This window comes from Tenrec ecaudatus, chromosome 2 (genome assembly GCF_050624435.1).
Source record: "Tenrec ecaudatus isolate mTenEca1 chromosome 2, mTenEca1.hap1, whole genome shotgun sequence".
Taxonomy (NCBI): domain Eukaryota; kingdom Metazoa; phylum Chordata; class Mammalia; order Afrosoricida; family Tenrecidae; genus Tenrec; species Tenrec ecaudatus.
The window spans coordinates 133092356-133114620 of record NC_134531.1 but is presented as its reverse complement, the minus strand read 5'-3'; the positions used below and the strand labels follow the sequence as shown (position 1 = coordinate 133114620).

The window sequence follows — 22265 nt, the reverse complement described above, 5'->3', positions numbered from 1 at the left end:
CACTGCCCTTGTCTATACTTCACCAAATACCCAGGCATTGAAAAGTCATGAAGGACTGGTGAAAATATTTAGAAGTCCCTAATCTATTTTAGATTTGTCTCAGGAGAATAGATAATCAACTGAGATAAAGACACAAACAGAACTGTGATAATACTTAGCTCTTAGTCTCAGGCTGAGAAACAGTGTTCCTTCAATATTTTGATATAAAGTATCTCTTATCTATATTTTGTTTTTCTTAAATTTTAGTTGATTCTATTTTCATGGATAATATGAGTGGTTTTGAAAACCTTATAACTACTGTCACCTACCATATTGATTACAAGACCGGGTAAAATGTTTCTCTAAGGGCCTTTAGAGTTGCTTTAACTTATGGCCAGGAGTCTCAAACCAAAAACAACAACAAAAACCCCAAAAACCAATGCCATCAAACTGATGCCAACTCCTAGTGAGACCATAGGACAGAGTAGAACTGCCCCTGTGGGTTTCTGAGACGGCGACTGTTTATCTTTCTCCCTCAGAATGTATCATGGATTTGAACTGCTGACCATGCAGTTAAGAGCCCAGAGTATAACTCACCAGGGCTCCTTTCAGGATACAGCGATTTAAAATATATCTTAATTCAGAGGATACAAAAACATAGTAAATCAATAAATAAGGGAACCAATAAAAATAGTTGCTATCGTAAGGAATTGTGGTGATAGAAAGAAAAAAGGCAAAGGCAGAAGATAATTTAAAATGTTTATTTCAGAGCTACTGGGCAAGGTTCACAGGTCCCTAGTTGGGGCCTGAGAAGTCACACTGTCTGGAGAGAGGTGAAAAGTTTCATAGCCCAGGTCTTGGGGAGGGAGTAGCTGGGAAATTTCCCATTGCAATTTGGTGGTCTGCAAAGTCAGGACTGAACAACAATGTTCAATTTTATCTGCAACAGGTTAGCCCCCTGCATCTGGGTTTGGAAGGTCAACAAAAGGGAGGGGAGGCTTGATTGTTCACAATGTCCTTCGAGTGTTTCACTTGCCCAGAGTATTTTCCACTTGCTTGCTCCACGAACTCCCATTTCTGCCTAACATTCTGGCCTTTTCGATGATAAGGGGTGTTGTACTTTGTCTGGCTGCTTCGCGCTGGTAGAGGGTATTGTGGGGTTTAGACACCAGAGCAGGCAAGAGGAGGTCTAGTGGGCAAGCAGGTATATGAGTGAAGAAGAAGCTGGCTTACTGTGACCCTGGACAGTTCTTGTATGTGCTGCTGGATAAATCTGAGAAAACATGGAGCTAAGAAAACAAATAAAAAGAGAAGGATTAATGGCCCTTGCGAGGGCAACAGCCAGGCGGCTAATGGGGATTGCAGCTAGTCAAAAAGGGAGTAATTTTTCCTTCCCTGATGGCAGAAGTCGTTAATTAGGCTGGTCAGTGTTCTATGTTTTGCTCCACTAGCCCTGGTTCATTGACATAATAACAGCACTCTTCCCTGAGGAAGAGGCAGGTACCCCCCTTCTCAACCGTGAGAATATCTAAGGCCCATCTGTTTTGTAGGGAAACTTGGGCCAAAGCGGTGAGCCAGCACTGTAAAAAGGAATGTGTAACTGGCTTGTTATCCACTAGACATGTGAGAGGCTCAGTGGACAATGGGTGAGAGGGATGGCCGTCAATTCCCATAAAAGAAACCTAGGAAGGGTATAAAGGACCAGAGAAGGAAGACAAAACAGAGAAGGTAGCCCCTGTGTCGACCAGAAAGGACAAGACCTTACCCTCTATCTTGATTGTTACCCTGGGCTCAGAGTGGGTGATTGGGGTCATCAAGTCCGGCCTCTGTCAGTCCTCATCAACTAGGCCCAGTAGCATCAACAGGGGCTCAGGGCTTGGAGGGACTGGCCTTCCACGGCTGGGTATTAAAGGACAGTCACTCTTCCAGTGGCCCTTGTGAACCACATTCCAGACAAGGTTTGGTGGGTGGATGAGATTGTTGGAAGCGGTTGGCCCAGGGACCTTGAGGACCACTCATGAACAGGCTTCTGGAGGTTGTCTGAAACTGCTGTTAACAGGGCCTGGGATGGATGCTGATGTCTTCTTGGTTGCTGAGGGCTTCAGGGCTGCAATCAAGGCTTGGGCTTGTAAATTTGCCTTTGGGCAATTGCAGGATTCCCTCTCTGCCTCTGCCTGCTCCTCTCTGGTATTAAAGACTGTAAAAGCCATATTTACCAGGTCCTAGAGAGGGGACTGAGGGCGGTCCTCAGCCCTTATTTAACTTTTTCTTAATGTCTGACTGAGAAATGAAGTACGTGGCAAGGACAGTGACCCCTGCTGGTGAGTTTGGGTCTAGGTGGGTGTATTGGGTAAGGGCTTCAGTATAGCGGTTCTCAACCTGTGGGTCGCAACTCCTTTGGGGGTTGAAATGGCCCTTTCACAGGGGTTGCCCAATTCATAACAGGTAGCAAAATTCCAGTTATGGAGTAGCAATGAAATTAATTTTATGACTGGGGTGTCACCACATGATGAACTGTATTAAAAGGTCACAACATTAGGAAGGTTGAGTACCACTGAGTTGGGTGATTTAAGAATGCTGCCGGGTTTTTTCTTCTGGCTTTTGGGTGATTTCCCTGAGCTTGTCAAAGTTAACTGCTTTGTGGGATATTCCCTGGAGGCAAGCCATGACACATTGGGTCATTTTATCTTGGCGGACCCAGCCATGTTGGCCAACCTGGGTATCGAGCTGGTAATTCCAGTCTGACTCGTGCCTAGGGGGTCACTTCACTGCCCAACAGCATAATAGTGCCAGTGAGGTGAACCTGCTAGAACATGCTGTCTTTCATGTGAGGTGAGCGTGGATGATAGGACGAGAAAAATATTATGCCATGATAGAGCCTAGGCTTGAGACAAATAGTGAAACTCTTTGATGTAGGTGGTGGGGTCATTGGAAAAGGAACCTAAACGTTTTTCAGTTTGTCACAAGTCAGTGAGAGAAAAGGGGAATGTGAACATGGACGACGCCTGCAGTGCCTGCAACTTCCTGTAGAGGGCAGAGGAGGGGTTGGTGCGAGCCCATGCGATGACTAATGGGAAAAACAAAGGAGAGGGCTTAGGTGTACTCACCACAAAAACACATGCAAGATTGCTTTGTGTTGCTGAGTATGGCCAGAACTCTGCTAAGTGTCAGAAGACACTGTGAGCACTATTTAGCAATACATGTATGCCCTCTTAATGAAATGTAATCCTCTCAAAGTCATCAAAATTAGCCCATTTGAGCCTGTCACAATACTATGTAGGCTATGAATCTTTGGGTTCTTGAAAAGAAAGACTATGCATGGTTTTGAAGTCAGTATGGTATTTTATTTTTAAAACATAATTTCGAAACATAAATAACAATATGACTTTCTAAACTTATTGCCCTAGGATCACATGTAATTTCCTGTTATGAAAGAGTATAAGAAAGTGCTTTAAATTTGAGGGGCTGGAAAAGGGATGGCAGAGGTTACATTCTGGTTAGAGCCTAAGCATAGCAGATTGAAACCCTTCAAGATATTTTCTAATAGAAAACATTTGAACTTTGGTTAAATAAAAATTCTCATCCAATATTTAGTAAAACCATATTGTGGAAATTCAGTTGTAAGCTTAGAAAATTAATTCATCTTAATAAGCTCACAGAATACAGTTATTCACAAATTAGATTATTATAATTTTCTTGCCACATGGAATATTTTTTCTTAATTTACCAAGATAAGAAAAAAGTTCTTTTTCCCTCCCCCATAATTAAATAGTAAAGAAAAACAGGAACTATAACATTCTGGCTTCTATTTGAAATTTGATTTTATATATTTTTAAATGCATCTTGTATGTTTTTAGTTTTCCAACTGTAACTTCAAGATGGATGTTTTTTTTTACAAAATATATTTTTGCATTGTATAGAATTTCTGTATGCCGACATATATAAACACTTTATGTTTGATTTGGTGGTCACCTCCAGTCTGTTTTTATTTTTTAACAAAGAATTCTGAAAGAGTTTGAGCAATAATGAAGACATGGGGCTGGGGAATCTTCTAGGTGAGCCAGTGTGTGAAAGGGATATGAATTACCAGAGACTGACTCATGCCTGACATGTCTCAAGTTGTTCATATCTACCATTTCAAAGGCAAAAGACATGTGGGTTTCCTGCCGGCCAGGTGACGTTCTGACAGATGGGAATTGGCGTATGGTGGCTTTGAGAAGTGTTTCATTCACATACACTACACCTGGAGGGTAGATGACCCCACATGAGGATAAAGTGTCAAAAACTTGGGACTGATGGAGGACCTGTAGGTGACCAGTTAGAGGAGTTCTCCCAAGGATCAAGGATTATATGACTATATTCACTGCCATTGAGATGATTGTGACTCATAGAGATCCTCCAGTACAATTTAGAATTGCCTCTGTGGGTTTCTGAGACTTGAACTTGTTATGGGTGTAGAAAGCCTCATCTTTATCCAGAGGAGTGGCCGTTGTTCTCGAACTGCTGACCTTGTGGTTATGGTTAGCAGCCCAGTGCTTAACCCACTACATCACCAGTCAGAGGTGAGAGATTTCAGCACTGGGAAGCTTATTTAGGCTTTGAGTATAAAGCTTTAGGCTGGCCACACCTAGAGGTCACTGATGTCCAAATCATTCATTTAGGAAAGTTTTAAATTCCTGACACTGCTTTAGAACCTAGGGACACAACATTGAGCAAAATAGACAAATCCCCCTGCTCTCGTGGATGTTACAGTCTAGAGGCAAAGGACAGAAAACACCAAAATAAATAAAATGTACAGTTGGATATGACAAGCTGTCAGCAAACCCAAGCAGGATGAGGGCCTATAAAATGCTAATGGGTGTGGAATTTTAAATAGGGTGACCATGGATCGTCTCAGTGGCATGATACTTGAACCCTGAAGGAGGTAAGGGAAGAAACCATGGCTGTTTCAGGGAAGGGACACTTTACTTTGTTTGCTTGGGCATTTTGTTCATCCCAAAGAGACTGGAAAACCCTATGGGAACTGCCTCAGCTGGTCGGGCGAGCATGTACATACAGGCTGTGGGAGAAATATTAAAGTTTGCTGCTGTCTGCCCCTTAATGGCTTCAAATTCCCATTACCTCATATTCCTCAGTTAGCTTGGAACTATTTGGAAATATTTACAGTTTCATGATTTGTCAGTAGAGGTCTATGGGCAGAGGTTTAAATTTTTAAAATTATTTTAGTGGGGGCTCATACAACTCTTATCACAACCCATACATCCATCCATTGCGTCAAGTACATTTGTATATTTGTTGCCATTATCAATTTTAAAGCATTTTCTTTCTACTTCAGCCATTGGTATCAGCTCCTCATTTTTTCCCCTCCTCCACAAGCCTCCCTCCCTCATGAACCCTTGATAATTTATAAATTTTTTTCATGTCTTACACTGACTGATGTCTCCCTTCACCCACTTTTCTTTTTAATTTTTGTACAATCATCAAGCAGATGCTCTGAAATAATTTAAAGGAGAGAGAGTGCTTAACACACAGGTCTTTCAAAGTCTCTGTGAAAACTCCTGAGGTGTCTGGGAGCTCTTGGGAATTGTTCAGGTAACTTTGTGACCACGATGGAACATTCTGGTCTGCACCATAAAGCAGTCGTTCACATCTGCGGTGATCATGTGTCTGTGTGAGTGTGGTCTCCATCAGGTTCAGTCACAGCCTTGTGAGCCTGCAGGTGTTGTGCAGTTTAACTTCATCTGACATTTTAAATGTAATCCTCCCCTCAGAGACCACCATGCCAGTGAATGGTTAGAGTAAGGTAACACCATCACCCGCTGGAGCAGCTCATAAGGATATACTTTACAGTCTGAGCCTTAGGGATGATGTCTCCCTGCATCTTCCTGACAGTTGTTCCTGTGCTTGAGCCCCTTGTTACAGCCACTGTGCCCATCTCATTAGGGTCTTCCTCTATTTCAAAGCTCCTCCACTTTCCCAAGCACGATGTCCTTCTCCAGGGGCTGGTCTCTCCTGACATGTCCAAGGTATGTAAGATGAAGGCTAGCCATCCTTGCCTCTAAGGAGCACTCTGGCTGAACTTCTTCTGAGACAGATTGGCACGACTTTGGGGCAGCCCATGGTATTTTCCATGTACTTCTTAAGCACTACAATGTAAACCCATCTGATTCTTCTTCATCCACTTTCATTGTCCAAATTTCACATGCATATGAGGCAGTTGGAAACACCATGACTTAGGGCAGGCACATCTTAGTCCTCAAAGTCAAAACATCCTTGCTTTCCAATACTCTATAAAGAGGTTTTGTGCTGCAGATTTACCCAGTGCAACACATCTTTTGATCTCTTGACCGCTGCTTCCATGAGCATTGAATGGGTCCAACTCAGACAGAATCCAAGCCAGACAGACAACTTCAGTCTTTTCTCCATTTATCATAATGGTTCCTAGTGGTCCAGTTGTGAGGATTTTGGCCGTCTTCACATTAAATTGTCATCCATAGTGAGGGCTGAAGTCCTTGATCTTCATTAGCAAGTGCTTTAGGAGAATAATCAACTAATACCGAGAAAATACCATCGAATCATTTTGAAGATTAACTCTCTTTGTAAGAATTGCACATAGTATGTGCCTTTCCAGTGGAGTGGACCACTCTGTTTATTTCCTTTTATGGTAATAAATATGAAAAGCACAGAGATTAATCCATATTTACATATTTACATAGTAATTCTATCCCGAATGTAGCACGTTTCTTTTGCACTTAATACCATTTAATTAGAAGACAAAAAAAACATGATTTGCTAAGATACCATTAGAGAATGGATAAATGACCAAGACTTTTTAAATGAAGGTTCTTATTGCATTATGACAAAATTTATGTAAATATCCTGAGGGCCTTATGCTTACACCTTACTGTCCTGATACTTAATAAAACTGGGAACAGAAAAGGCAAAATTCTTGTGACTTTGCCAAGTCCCATGGCTGCAGTAAAGTTCACTTTGGCATTTCCTGACTTTTGTGTTGCTGAAATTTTAGGTTTCACCTTAGCATTGAGAGAGGCTTTAATTGAACTTCCTTGCATGTTAACATTGTAAAGCACAGTGGAAGGAAGGGAGGATTAAAGGAAAGAAAGTTTCTGGAGCAGATGGTTTTAACAGCTCCCCCCTCAATTGTTAAAAGTCTTAGTCAAAGCTCCCTCCTCTTTTAAATCTTTGATAGTTTAAGACCTTGTAAATGATTTGGTTTAATTTGTCTCCAAAGCCCATGTTCTGAGATTAAGGCTTGTCCACATGTTTCTAACTTTGAGCGAACCGAAGGCAGCAGAGCAATTCTTCCCCCGTGAATGAGGAAAGAAAGAAGAAAGGAGAGCCCGTGAGTAAGAGGCTACAAGTTCCAGGAAGCATCACTTTGGGATGCCAACCAAAAGTTTAAGCTCACTTTGTTGGACGATGTTATTATCAGTAACTTTGATGTGTTCTGAGATACAGCTTTCCCACTGTTATTACATCGTTAAAAGGCATGATGGCGGAATTGTTTCTTGCCACCATTATTTCATGCCTGAATTACGCCAAATTAGTGTTTAGATGGATGCCGTGTTGATTCCAGGCCAGACACGAACCGTTCGCTCATTACATGGCAACAGAACACAATGCTTTCTTTGAAGGGGCTATCCTCCCCACCCTCTATGTAGACAAACAAAACCTCTTAATTAAACATTTCCTCCGGTGCCTATTAGTGTTACTATTGGGGCCCATTGTAAATGCTCTGCTTTAGATCAATAGGAGAAAGAGGGGCAAGGAAGAATAGGTCATTTTAGTAGAGTAAATCCTTAATAAAAGTACTGATATTAGCCTAATAATAAAGAACAGGCTTGTCTAATCCATCACCCTAAAAAAAATACACGCTTCTCTCTCCATCTTGACCTTGAGCAGCTGTCCTTTTTCCTTTCTCCTTGCATCCCACCTGTGAGAAAATAGTCTCCAATTATTTTCATTTTCTTCTGGTTTACTCTAGAACCCACTGTGACCTCCGTAATGCCCTCACCAGCTAATCGTGCTCCGACAAGGTTGCTAAGTGGACTTCTTGGCTTTACTGACATTCCAGGGGAAAAGAATGAGCATTATGTACTTTGGCTCTCCAAACTGCTTCTTTTATGTGCCGCCGACCAGCTTTGTCCCCTCCTCTGTTCACAGGAACCTCCAGCTCAGTGGGTCCCGGACCGTATTTAGCTCCTATATACCCAGTCTCTGTGCACCTGACCATTTTTCATCTCACATTGGCACAGCCACCCATTCACTTTACCCGAGAGCAAATCTGGATGCCCTTCTTGATAGCTCCCTCGACTGACACAACCGTTGCCTTACCAAGACCTTAGGATAATTGGATTCTCCTTCCTGCATGCAATTTTATTTCCCTGTATGTTTACCGCTGTCATTCACAATGACTGCAACAGCTTTCTTTGAGATCTCCCTTAGCTCCTACTTGCTCCACAGCACACTACTGCAGCCTTGGTGAAATTCCTGGAACATGTAATGTAATCAGACCATTTCTCTGTTTCGACCCTTGTTCTCGGGAGAACTCTCAGGTGAAAACGTGATCATCCCCTGCCCACCAATCTCACCTCATTCATTTCTAAAGGCTCGGTGAGCCCTGCACATTGACATTCATGGAGTTGCACAAATAAATCATACTTCCCCCTGCTACGTGTCTGTGTGTGTGCGCCTCCCTTTACCTGTAAAATGATGTTTCATTTCATTCCCTAGCACATTCCTGTTACATTTCAGTTTAACTCTTTCCTGGACTCAGGAGATTCCCATCACCGCTGTGTACCACTGTGTTGCTTCCTTTACCCTCTACTACTACTATTTTACTATGTATCATAGCATATTTCTGCCAGATACAACCCTAAACTCTGGCCAACACTTCCAGCTCCTGGCAAAGTAATCCAGCAGGTCAATGGCTTCAGCTTTGCTCACTGCTTTGAAATTCTGTTTCTGGTCCGAAAAACTGTTTATCTTGTATTTTGAAACCAGCTGGTCTTTTTGTTTTTCTCTTTCCCGGTGTCATCTAACGCTGTCATGTGTTTGAACAGAAAGGGAGACCAGAACGTCTTGACTGCAAGTCAAAATCTGCATGTTTAATAAGCTGTCTAGGTGATTCTTATACAGTCAAGCATTATAACATCTGTACGCTATTGAGTCTATTGTCCGACATGAACTTATTCAACCTCTATTGCTGTGTCCTCATTTTCCATTTACCCTGCTTTTGATGAAGTGTCTTCCTCTCTTTCCAGAGCAAATGTTCCTGCTCTGTAATTTATCCATCATCTCTGTGACTCCCAATGCTTTTCTTCTGCACTATCCTTTTCCAGCTTGCCTCTCTTCTCTGTCCTGCGGAGTCCTCTTCGCCTGAAAACAAACCCCCCTCAAGTACATTGGAAGCAAGCCTCCCTTCGTCTCTTGGCTCTTGGGAGGTGATATGATGTTGGTTCTAACTCATAGCGATCTTATATACAACGAAAGAGAGCAACGTCTGCTATCTTTGCAGGCGTTGTTTTGTTGAGACTCCGCTGCAGCCGTGATGTCAGCACATCTTGTGGAGGGGCTTCTGTTTTTGTCACTGACTCTCTTTCTTATTTCTCCCTGACCCTCTAACTTTATTTCCTTATGCTTCACATTCTACTTAATGTCCTCCTCCAGGGACAGACTGCCCCTGATTACACGCCAATGTACGAGAGACAGTTTTAAAATTCTCACTTCCCAGGAGCATTCTCATCATACTTCTTCCAAGAGAAGCTTTTGGTTCTTCTGGCAGCCCGTGGTGTATTCAGTAGTCTTTGTCGACAGCATTAGCCAGAGACATCAATTCTCTTATTTTTGCTGTCCATTTTCCTCACGTGTATGAGGTGATGGAAATACCAATATTTTAGTCCCCACAGCAACGGCTGTGCTTTTTAACACTTTACCATTTGGTTGCCATACTGCAGTGGCTTGGTATTGCAGTGATGCGCGAAGCTATGTCCCCAGCATTCCAATAGCCGGCGGGTTTTGAGGAGTTCCCAAACTAAGACAGACGAGGAGGAAGGACGTAGAGCTCTACTTCTGAAAGAAAATGGCCCGTGAAATTCTTCAGTTGGCTAGGCCCACCTACTATACTATACCCGATCAATTTCCCCCATAATGTTCTCACCAGCTTAGTCTGTGAAAGCTGGTCTTCAACATCGACTTATTTCTTCTTTGAAATTATCTTTGTTCTTTCTAACGCCTCAAGGCATTTGCTATTCTTAATGACCTGATTTATTCCCGAATGCCCCTTCTTAAAGTATATGATTGAAATCGGTAATAAGTTAACCAGAAATGTAGTGGCCTAAACCAACACAGATTTAGTATTTTACAATTCCTGAAGTTGGTTTTCCAAAATGGGTCTCATGGGGATAACATTAAGGAATGAGCTGGGTTGTGCTCCTTTCTAGACAGAAGGATTATTATAGATTTCTAGAGGATAAACCAGTATCTTGCATTTTTTAGCTTCTAAAGGCAGTCTGCCATCCCTTGACTTGTGGTCCCCTTTCATGTTCAAAGCCAACAGCATAGCAGGCTCAACTCTCTGCCTGAATTGAACTCCTCTGACTCCTTTCACTTAGAATGACCTTGTGGTTACACTGGGATCACTCAGATGGATAATATTCTCATTTCAAGGTCATCGGAATAAGGAAATTAATCCCCATCTGCCATATAAAGGAACATAATAACAGGTGATAGTATTAGGATATGGATGCCCATTAGCTGTCGCTGTTCTCTCTACCTTACTTGACTTCCTTGAAACTTAAGTATCTTTAAAGTAAATCAGATGATGCCATTTGTGTGTGTGGTGGTTATTATCGTGAGTGCATTTTTCTTTCTCTCTAATGTTACTGCAAGTTATGCAGTTCGAAACCACCAGTTTTTCTTTGGGAGAAAGAGGAGTTTTTCTACTGTCTTAAACAGCTACAGCCTCAGAAACCCACAAAGGCAGTTCCACCATGAGTCGCTCTGAGCCGGGATAGACTCTATGGCAGTGACTCTGTGATTTTGCCCTTTTTTTTAATGAATTATATCTCAATAAAGGTGTGTGTGTTTGTGCACACACATGCTGACAAAATCTGAAAAAGGAGAAAACAAGTTTTTATTATAATTTATCTTAATCGAAATATCACTGTTGACCTTATAAAAGCTTGAAATAGTTAGCAATTTAAGTGTGTGTAACACTTAACAGAGATCATCCTAATATCCGACAATATACTAGTAAATAAAAGTGTACTGTGTAACAGATTTTTTGCTCTTTCCTTAGACCACAAAAATATACTAGGTAAGACAAATACATGTATCTCCACCATACTGATGGAGAGAAAACACTTTCTCAAAACCCAGTTTTCCTTCTCCTGAGGCCTCTGGAATGGTCTCGGGACATGGGCTGTTCTTACGTATGCTCTGACATGGACGTGTTGGAAGTGGCAGCATCTCTTGGGCAATGCTTTTAGTATTTGGTGATACCTGAGATCACACTTAGCACTATTTACCAAATTATTCATTATATTCTGCTTTGAGTGAGAGTTACAGAAAGTGTCCGTTGACAAATAAGAGGTTATGTGGTTTGGCAGTCAGAGGACTCTCAGATGGTTTTGTTTAGACCTAGTTTTTGAAAAACCTGTGTTCAGTTTCTTCCAAATTAGCAAATACTTTCCGGTCCTTTTCTTTCATTACCCTTCTCTGGCACACTTCACAACCATCCCTGTGTACTGTGTCCTCGAGCCCCAGCATCACACTCTATCTCCTACCTTCCTGAGCTCTCCTCAGACGTTCTCTTAGATGATGGGAATTCTCAAATCCTTCCTGAAATCCAAGCCTTTTCATTGTGGGTGCCCTGGGAAACCTCATCGGTCGCTACATCTTCCAAGGCGATCTACACATTAGGCGATGACTCACGAAGTACCTCTTCAGCCCTGCTCTCTTCGTTGGAGTTCACATCCAAAATGTTAGCTGCCAAGAAGGATTTCTGCATTTTCCTCTCAAACATTTGAAGTTCACTATGACCAGAATTCTGGTAAAGCTGTAGAATGTGTCCTTCCTTCTGTGTGCCATTCCCTGTTCGTAACAGCTGCGGTTCTCTCTCGCCATGCCTACCGGAAAGTCACAGCCCTGTGGATTTTGCCTTCTGCTCGCTCCTGAATACAGGTTCTCTCATCGGCAGCATAACGCCTTTCCTCTGGCCCCGCACAGGTCAACAGATTATTGTATTGTGCATCTGCATTACACACGAGGACGATTTTTCTAAAGTTGTAATTTACCTAGTTAAGACTCCTGTTGAATTTAAACTCTATCACAGATTTCCCTTCAGAGTAAAAGTCAAGTTTGTGGGACGGCTTCCCAGGGTATGGCAGTGACTCAAAGTCAAAAACTCAAGCTCCCTGCCATTGAAGTCATACCGACTCCGAGCGACCCCACAGGACAGGATCGAACTGTCCCTGTGGGTGTCCAAGACAATAACTCTTTATGGGAGTAGAAAGCCTCTTCGTCCGCTGACTTTTATTATTATACTGACTTATACTTAGTAAGCTTACTTCAGCAGTCTCCCAGTAGAGCTGTGTTGTATTTTCTGACGTCATTGCCTAGGTGCATGCCAGGTGTTAACAATGTTTGGACTTCCCAAACCAAAAGCAAACCCATTGCTGTCGAGTTGGTTCTGACTCATAATGACGCTACAGGACTCTTTTTAGAACTTCCCATGGGGTTTCTGAGGCTATCGTTGTGCAGACTGCCCCACCTTCCTTCCATGGAGTGTTTGGGAGATTCGAACCCCTGACCATTCATTTATGAACCTGTTTCGCCCACTGCACTAGGACTCCAGGTCTACACAAACCAACATACTCTCCTGGGCAGAGAAATCCTTTAGCCATGGGTCTGAGACTCAATCAGGACATGAAGACAAAAGGAGAAGGTAGTAGAGACGTGGAGGGAAAGCTTTCTCCCTCGTAGAAAAGAGCCACTGGAAGAAATATTCTTTATTTCTCTAGCTGGCCCAATCAGGTGTCTTATCTGGAGCTCTCCTAGACCTTTTACACCCATCAGAGAGAACTCAAAACACAAAGGGAGACAGCACTGAGCACGTCTCAGAAAAAGTGAGTAAGAGACATTGGCTTAAACCAACCGTGAAGCCCATGTCACTTTCAACATACTCATACTCATGTCTGTGATGTTTCTGGTTTAAGTCTGTTTGGATCCTTTGTCTTGGTGTTTGAAGGTCAAAGCCGCCAACGTGTTACTCTTTTGTTTTTCTTTTCTTTTTAATAATTCAAGGGAATGGGTACAGATAGGAACTGGAAACACAGGGAATCCAGGGTGGACGATCCCTTCAGGACCAGTGGTGACAGTGGCGATACTGGGAGGGTGGACGGTGGGTGAGTTGGAAAGGGGGAACCGATTACAAGGATCTACTTGTAACCTCCTCCCTGGAGGACGGACAACAGAAAAGTGGGTGAAGGGAGACGTCAGACAGGGCAAGATATGACAAAATTATAATTTGTAAATTAACAAGCATTCATGGGGGAGGAGGGAGCGGGAGAAGGGGGGGGATGAGGAGCTGATGCTAGGGACTTGGGTAGACAACGGATGTTTTGAGACTGAAGAGGGCAATGAATGTACAAATGTGCTTTACACAATTGATGCATGTATGGATTGTGATAAGAGTTATATGAGCCCCTAATAAAACAATAAAAAATAATGATTCAAGGGAATGTCAGTGGAAGCATCTTAGGTATGCAGAACTTGAATGGTACCATGGAATGGAGATAAAGAGACTTACTTCATATTTTAAAAAGAAGGCACCTTGAAGAAGAGTCTAACCCTGGCAACCTCCTGTGGGTTTTAATGGCTGGTACTTCCCAAATAAATCACCGTGGCCTTTTTTTCAAGGTACCGCCGCGTGCACTTGGGGCTCCAACATTTTCGTTAGTAACTGAGTGCATTTACTGTTTGAATTCTCAGATGCTCTACTGCCCAGAGGCCCTTCCCATTGATAGGATTTTGCCTTTTCCCATGGCTGAGCTTTTCACCACTGGGCACACTGGTTTATCCCTGTGCAATGTACACATCGTATTGGAGAAGAGAGCGCTTTCAAACGTGAGCGGGGCTGTGGTCTTTAGGACTGATGTTACAAAAATGACAGGTGCATGTCTTCTCAAAAGAAATGCTAATGTTAACATTTAAATTGATGTATACGTATATTGGGCAAGAATGCATCAAAAGCAGATTGCTTTGATCATAAAAAAAACAAAAGCCACCTGATTATTATTATTATTATTTTCCTTAGCACAAGGAGGGAGTATCAGACCCCAAATTAAATGAAAACCATTTTTTGGTTCCCTATCAAATCCTTATGTACTTTACTGGGTGCCGTTTTCATGTAATTAGTTTGAAGCTTACAGTTTAAAGTTCCACATTTAGTTCTAAAGAGAAATGTTAGAATAGTTTGAGTTTTTATATCATAAAATCTTCAAGACAAAGCCCACAACTTCAATATCACTCCCTGTGTTTTTCCACATCCTGGACTTTTTTCCCCTCCCCCAAAGAAAAATGTCAAACGTCTTTCAATTCTTTACTCTTGTGTTGTTAAGGAGGATACTAGACACTGAGCAGAAAGAAATTCTTTATTAAGAGAGGAAATGCCTGGAAATAAGAGTTAAGGCTTCAATAAAGGACGTATGAATCCTTACTTTTAAGAATTTGGGTTGAATCTTGGCTTCCACAAGTACCTTCCTTGTTCCTATAAATGTAGACGTCAGGGGGTTAGAAGGCACATGCTGGTCTTTTCATTTGCTAGTGCTTGCTGCTCAACTTCGTGCTGCTTTTTTCTTTTAACCTCCTTGTATCCCACGGTGCTCAATGCGTGTATTTCACAACAACACAGAGTAAGTCTACTTGTCTGAATCCACGCTCCGTTTTGTGAGGATGCACATGCACTGTGCACATTGCAACACAGGATACAACAGGTCTTAATTTTACACACATGGTTTCATTTTGTCGGATTAAGTCGGATGGTAACTCTTTCACCACATTATATATTTGCTCCTTGTGCAGTCAGTCCGTGGTGGAATTGCGATCTCTCTTGGGGAATTGGTAGATTTTGATTTGCCCCACTGTGTCTTTAGTGGCTGACTGCTAAGCCTCAGCTGAAGATATTATTTCAGGGAATGTCTGCATCTGATGATTTTTTTATAAGAACAAGCCAAGAAGACTCATAAGTATAAAGTTATTTCAAGATAAAGCTTGTAGACAAAACTGACTTGTCAGAATAAACGAGTAAACTCTAAAGGACCAGACCAATTTGTTGTTGCTGTGAGGAGCCTGGGGTCAGGCCGACTCAGAGAGAGACACTGTGTACGGCAGAAGAAAACTCGCCAGTCTTTTTACTTTTATTTTTTTGGATTGTAGAATTCAGGTCTTTTTCTCCTTGTTTCTACAATAAAAATATAAGGATCTTTTCTGTCCTTTTTTCTCAATACATATTGGAGGAACTGAAAGCTCAGGTTCAATTTGACTTTTCAGTAATTATGTTTTGCGTTGTTATCTTTGTTCTTTGGTAACTCAATTCCTTCTGTAACAATGCAGCCTATTGCTGGGCATAGATGGCTTAATTTCCCTTACAATGACTCATTTCCTTTCAAGTGGATTAGCAGTTAGCTCCCTATGCACCTCACTGCTGCTTTGTTTGACTTTCCACCTCTCTCTGCTTATTGAACTAGAAGAGTTCATTAGAGCTTATATAAACGGTCATGGTCTATGCTGTAGGGAAAGTTTAAAAGGAAATAGACTGTCCTTGATGTGAAAGGGCAGAGAGTTTTCCCACCATTCAGAACGCTGAATGGGTAAGTGCAGGGAGGTACAATAAGAAAGCTGGACATTTCCCAAAGCCTCCCAGGTTCTCCTTTTGCTATGTTTCTGTATTACCTGAAATTGAAGGAAATTCCCAGAACATCTAATATACTCACATTCAAATAAAAGGATGGAACTATATCCCAAAGGTAGATACGTGCGCGCACGCGCGCACGCACACACACACACACACACACACACACTTCATTGATTCAAAAAATTAGTGGGAGAATTTATTATAAATCTTCGAATGTGATTACTCCATATTTTAAAAAATAGTTCATGTATGCGTGCATGTTTTAAGACATAAGCTAATTCCCTAGCTCGTGTGGAATGGAAACGAAAACATTAACATCTATTCTTATTTCCAATTTAAATTGCACTTTTAAAAAGGGATATAGGGCTTTGCTTTCCTTGGCTGTGGCTTCCTGACCTGGGAGTTCACTTTCATCTCAGTTCCCATAGATGTGTGTGAGACATTGCTTGGGGCCTGAAACAAGAGTATCTTTGGGGTTATATGATCTGACCTAATGAACCATGATTGCTCTCAGGCTCTTGTGAAAAAAATCCCTTTTCAAATCTGTTTAATGAAGGTCTTTCTCAATCGTCTTCTTCTCCTTCCCTGGATCAGACATCGATGAGTGCAGCGTCATCCCTGGGATATGTGAAACCGGAGAGTGCTCCAACACCGTGGGAAGTTACTTTTGCATTTGCCCGCGTGGATACGTAACCTCGGCAGATGGCTCTCGGTGCATGGGTAAGCATTGTCTTTCGAAGACACAATATACTGTTTCTTTCTGATGACTGAGCAGCCCAAACAGGTAGGAAGATGGCAGCAATTATGAGTTGACTTCAAAGAAACTGTACCCTGCTTGAGGGACGGCTAGACTGGGTGCTGTTGGCGAGAAAAAGCGGTCCGCTTCAGAAGTCATATGGGTTGGTCCTATGTTGTCCAAACCGTGTTAGGAAGAAGAAAGACTTCTTCCAGACATGTCTCTCTTCAAGCATTAGAGACACCAAAACATGAGAAAGGTTTTCAAAAACTACCTTGGGAGACATACTGTATTAATTAAAAGGACCTATTTGCTGCAAATCATAAAATGTCATTGGCATCTTATTTGCTCAGGGCTTATGTATTGCAGTAGAATTATTTTTTAAAGGAATCAACACCTTTACTTTTGTGTTGGGAGCATTGTACTGTTAAAGCCAAACGTACTTGTATGTCCTCTGTTCAGAAAGATGAAAGGAAGCTTCTCAGTAACGTACAGCAGATTGACTCCTGGGCCACATAAGACTCTGCCTCACTGTGGGCACGGGAATCGCAAAAGGTCCTTTGGTGCCTGCTCGTGGAACAGTGAGCTGCTGCTCAAGTTGTCTTCTTGAGCCTCGAGCTTCATCACTTCTACTTTTAAGCCAACAGTGACTAGTCAGAGAAGAATGCGCAGATCTCCTTAGGGTAATTAAAGATTGAGGTGGTGCAGAAATCAGGGAAATAGATTTAGCACCCAGAAGTAGTTTTTTGGTCTGTTATCGGGCAAATATCTGGGCAATGGCAGCCTCCAACTTCTACCAAGCCGGCGTGTCCGTCCATTTGTTGGTGCCCAGTTGAACCAGGTTGAAGAGATGGAGATGCAAAGTGTCAAGGACACAGCTTGAAGTTCTCTGGTTGTAGTTATTGGTTGCTGTGGAGCCAACTCTGACCCAGGGTGAATCTATGGACTTGTAGGAGAGGGCTTTTAAAAATTCATGGGAGATTTCTGCTGTCTTTTCTGGAGCCTCCTCGTATATCTGAATGAAATATGGCCAAGTTCTACCAAATCTTTAATGGAGTCATGGTGGCATAGGGCGTTAAGTGCCAGGCTGCTAACCATAGCATCTATGGTTCCAACTCACCAACCACCCTGTGGGAGAAAGAGGGCTATCTGATCCCACCCAGACTTCAAAGTCTCAGAAACATGGTCTCTACTGCTGTTGATGAACTCCAGTCCTTTGTGAGAGCCACTCTGTGTCAGTGCCTTCTAACCAGGGAGCTTGTCTTCCAGCGACACACCAGCCAGTAGGCTGCAGTGACCCATAGGCTAGACGACCAAAAGTCACACTTACCTGCACCTCCCCAAAGAGGGCTTGGGACCTGAATTCTTTTGATAGAATGTACTGATGAGCCACACACTATATTAGCTATGGCCATCCAACAGTGAACATGAGAGATGGAGTGTGTGCCTTCCGAATACCCTCTTTTCATCATGAATAATGGTCAGAGAATCGTACTAGCAGTCACGTAAGAAACAGTTGTATTAAAGTTAACAGCTACGGTATGAAGCATATCCCATGCTTAAGGCACTTTGGAGCCGTGGGCAAGCGTCTAACTTCTCTAGGCATTAATTTCCTCAATAGAGCATTCCTGATTTTAATTCAAGTGCTACGAGGGATAGTGATAACAGGAGCATAGAGTGATGTGCCTAAGGAGTCCCCCGGTGGCACACACAGTTAAGCACTCAGCAGCTAGCTGAAAAGTGAGAGGTTTGAATCCACCCAGACGTGCCTCAAAAGACAGACCTGGAAAATTGCTTCTGAAAAGTTCAACTTTGAAAACCCTATAAAGCAGTACTTCCCCGTCCACATGAAGTCACCATGAGTCATGATCAGCTCGTCACCGCAATGATGTGATGTGCTAGGCACTGAAGCCATGTGTTTTGTTTTTTTTCACACCTTGTCCTATCCTGTGTAATAGGTAAATTTATTCCAAGTTTGCAAATGAAGGAATGGAAGTTCCGAGAGGTGATTCACGTGCACCAAATTACACTTCCACTAGAAGGACAAGAGTCGCACCGGGGCCTCTCTGACTCCGGACACTCCCCTCTCTCCCGATACAGCGCACGTTAAGATAGCAGAGATCCTGTGCCTGGATGTCAGGGCGCCCAGCCTGAGTGGTTTCTTCTCTCCCATGCTGACTGACAGCCTACTTTGCAAATAAGATATCCCTTTGGATCTTCTCATCTTTGTGTGAAAATTGTTTGTTCTTTCTAGGAGAATGGAGTGGATTGTTGTGAATTGGTTGTCCTTTTTTAGTCAAGAGTCAGTTCTATAAAAATGAGCAAATATTGTGCATAAGCAAATGTGGAGAAGACAGCGGATGGTGCCCGACATTCAAAAGATTTAGCATCTGGGGTCTTAAAGGCTTGAGGTTAAACAAGCAGCCATCTAGCAGGGAAGCAAATAAGCCCACATGGAAGAAGCACACCTGCCTGTGTGATCATGAGGTGTTGACTGGATTAGGCCTCAGGTATCAAAAGATCCAAAACAACTATATTGATCAAATGAGGGGGTGGGGGTGGAGTGGAGACCCAAAGCCATCTGTAGACAACTCAATACCCTCCCCCCAGAAGGATTATAAGGATTCAACCAAGGTGCAGTGCATCACCAATGACTCATACATCATTTCTCTAGTTCCTGCATGCTTCCTCCCCTGCACTGCCATGACCCAGTTCTACTTTACAGATCTGGCTAGACAGGAGTACACACATTGGTACATATAAGAGCTTTCAACTCATGGAATTCAGGACATATCAAACCCTCAGGAACAGTAGTGGAAGTAGCAATATCATGATGGCAGAGGGATGGTTAGGGAGCGGGAAGGGGGAGAAAGTGGGATCCCAACACGAGGATGGATATATAGCCTCCACACGCCCCAAAGGGGTTGAGTGACAGAAATGTGGGTGGAGAGAGACAATGGACAGTGTAAGATATGAAACGATAACAATATCTAATCAAGGATTCATGAGGGACTTATACCAAGGGCTCAAGTAGAAAATGTTTTGGAAATGATAATGGCAACCTATGTACAAATATGCTTGATACAATTGATGTGTGGAATGTTAATGGAGCTATAAGAGCCCCCAATAAAAATATTTTGACTGCCCTGCCACAGTGGCTGGTTGGCTCGCTGCATGGTGATGACTGATTCAACATGTTTTTTTCAGCCAGGTGACTATAAAAATTGAATGCCTTTAGAACCACCCACACTTCACTTGGTTTTCTGAGCATGTGTAGGCAATGAGCACGTGCAGGTACACACATGCACAAAAGCCTTCTCACAGAGCATTCATAGATTTAGCTCTTTGGCACTCATATTGAACTCCTAGCTTGATGATACAGAGTCTCAGGCTTAGACCTTGGCTTCAGAGAATGAACACGAGTATTCTAGAAGTAGCAATAGATCAGAAAAAGTACAGTCATGTTCTGGATATGCCAAATAAGGTGACAAATTTAGGAGACTTTCACTGCCACTCACAGTGACCTTCCAGCACAGGGTAGAGCTATCTCTGTGAGTTTCTGAGGCAGTCACTCTTTGTGGAAATAAGAAAATCTTGTCTTTCTCCCAAGGAGATGCCAGTGGTTTCAAACTGCTGACCTTGAGATTATCAGCCCAATTATCACCAGTCTAGACCACCTGGGAACCAAACTGAAGGGTTCTCCAGTGACTTGAAATGAGAAATAAGTGTTAATGGTTTATACTGAATTAATAAATGTATTCTTTGCTTACATTACTAAATCACTCGCCAAACAAAACGTGTGTTTACTCCTTCCAAAAAAAAAGTCTTTCCGTGGGAAAGAAGAGGCAGATTCTTCATTGTACACAGATAATGAGGCTCAAGATCCTAATGGCTTACTGGGGTGCTTGTTTTTATATGTCAGATATTTATTTTAGGATAAATTTGGGAAAAGCTCTTTTTCTCATTATTTCCAAAGTAAAATCCTAACTCTTTAATCTGGAGATTCAAACCCCTTTAGCATCTGGCTAGTCTATATGCAAGACTCATCCCTAACGATTTGCCACCACACACCTACACTGGGCCGAGGCTCGGTACCTGACCACACTGCCATATTTTTGCCCATACTGTCCCCTCAGCTCCAAGAACATAGATTCCCCTACTTGACCTTTTAAGTGGGAGAGGTGGCAGTGTAGTGCTTACGCAGTGAGATGCTAACCACAAGGTCAGTAATTCAAACCGCCAGCTGCTCCATAGGAAAAATATGAGGCTTTCTAGTCCCGTAAAGAAACCCACAGTGGCAGTTCTCATTGGCAGGGGGTTCAGGGAGTTATTCTTTTTAAGTAGTACTTAGATAGCATTTTTTCCATTTTCCATAATAGCTATCCTTACGTAACCTACACAGAGGGCATGGGTGAAGCAAATGATGAAGCGCTCAGATCCTAACCCGAAAGGCAGTGGGTCAGATCCACCATAGGGTGTGCTTGAACATCTGCTTCTGAGGCCACACGTTTGGAAGAGCCTGTGAGGCATCATTCTACTCTGAAAAGAGCTGGGGTCCCCAGGAGGGAGAATCAACGCGAAAGCCATGGATTTTACCTGGCCTACATTTCTCTCCTTGGGTTAAATTACTCAGCTCTTCCTATGCCATGTTCCAGGCCCATCATTCTAGAGTTTGTCATGAGGCCATGGGCTTTCTTCGCTGGACAGACTGTGCCCTGCCTTGGCTACTGCTCTGGGAAACTCTGTGTCCCCTGGATTTCACATGGTCCCTGGCATGACATTTTGAACCTGGCAAGTTTTTTCTGGATCAATATGCAAACCAACCAATGAATGACAGTGAATTGAAGAACCACATTGTTCAGTCACTGCTTTGCATTCATTGGCCATCTTATTGGACATGGCTGTGCTGCATTGTTCTGACTGCACAAGAGGTCGGAGCCTGCTAGAGCTTCAGAAAGCTGGCCACTGTGAGTTCGGTTTTCCCCAGGAGTCCCCAGTTCATTGCACATCCTCCCTCCCAGGAATATAAAAGCATAGGAAAGCCCCTAAGGAAATGGGAATGGCTGTCCAAATTTACAAAACCAGTGTTAGCAGTTTGAAATTTCTTTGACTCGCTGTTACATTTGGACCAAGTATGTATTTTCCATATAGGAAAAAAAATAAATGTAACATTTTAATGTGTAAGAGATCTTTGTTTATGATTTTCAACAATCTAGGCCATATTTTCATAGATTGGATTTATTTATGATTGAGTTATATGTGCTGTGGATATTTCCATGCTATTTATTTTGTAACCACATATGTGCTAACTATAATGAATTGGATGAATTCATAATTCTTATTTTGAGTACAAAACTGCATGTTATCTGCAACTTTATGCCCAAACTGGAACACGCTGAACATTGCCTTAATTCCTTACTCTAGTTAACACAAATATCCTGAGTCTATACCGCATTACAGTTTTACATAAAGTAAACTGACTTTTTGTTTCAGATGTGGAAAACCATTTCTGTATGGCAGGAAATTTCCTAGGCCGTTTTAATTATAAAACAGAATTGTTTACCCTTTTCCTTATATGCTAAATGTCAAAGTCAAATTCCTAACAATATAGTC

General features: G+C 42.4%; 1 protein-coding gene across 3 annotated transcripts in view; it reads left to right on the top strand.

The window, feature by feature from the left end:
* The window catches only part of FBN2 (fibrillin 2), a 247901-nt gene that overhangs the window by 101321 nt on the left and 124315 nt on the right, over positions 1 to 22265 (top strand). For all 3 annotated transcript variants that reach the window (XM_075541492.1, XM_075541491.1, XM_075541490.1), the window contains one exon: positions 16511 to 16636. In XM_075541492.1, the coding sequence (XP_075397607.1) occupies positions 16511 to 16636 (126 nt within the window). The remainder of the gene's footprint in view (positions 1 to 16510; positions 16637 to 22265) is intronic.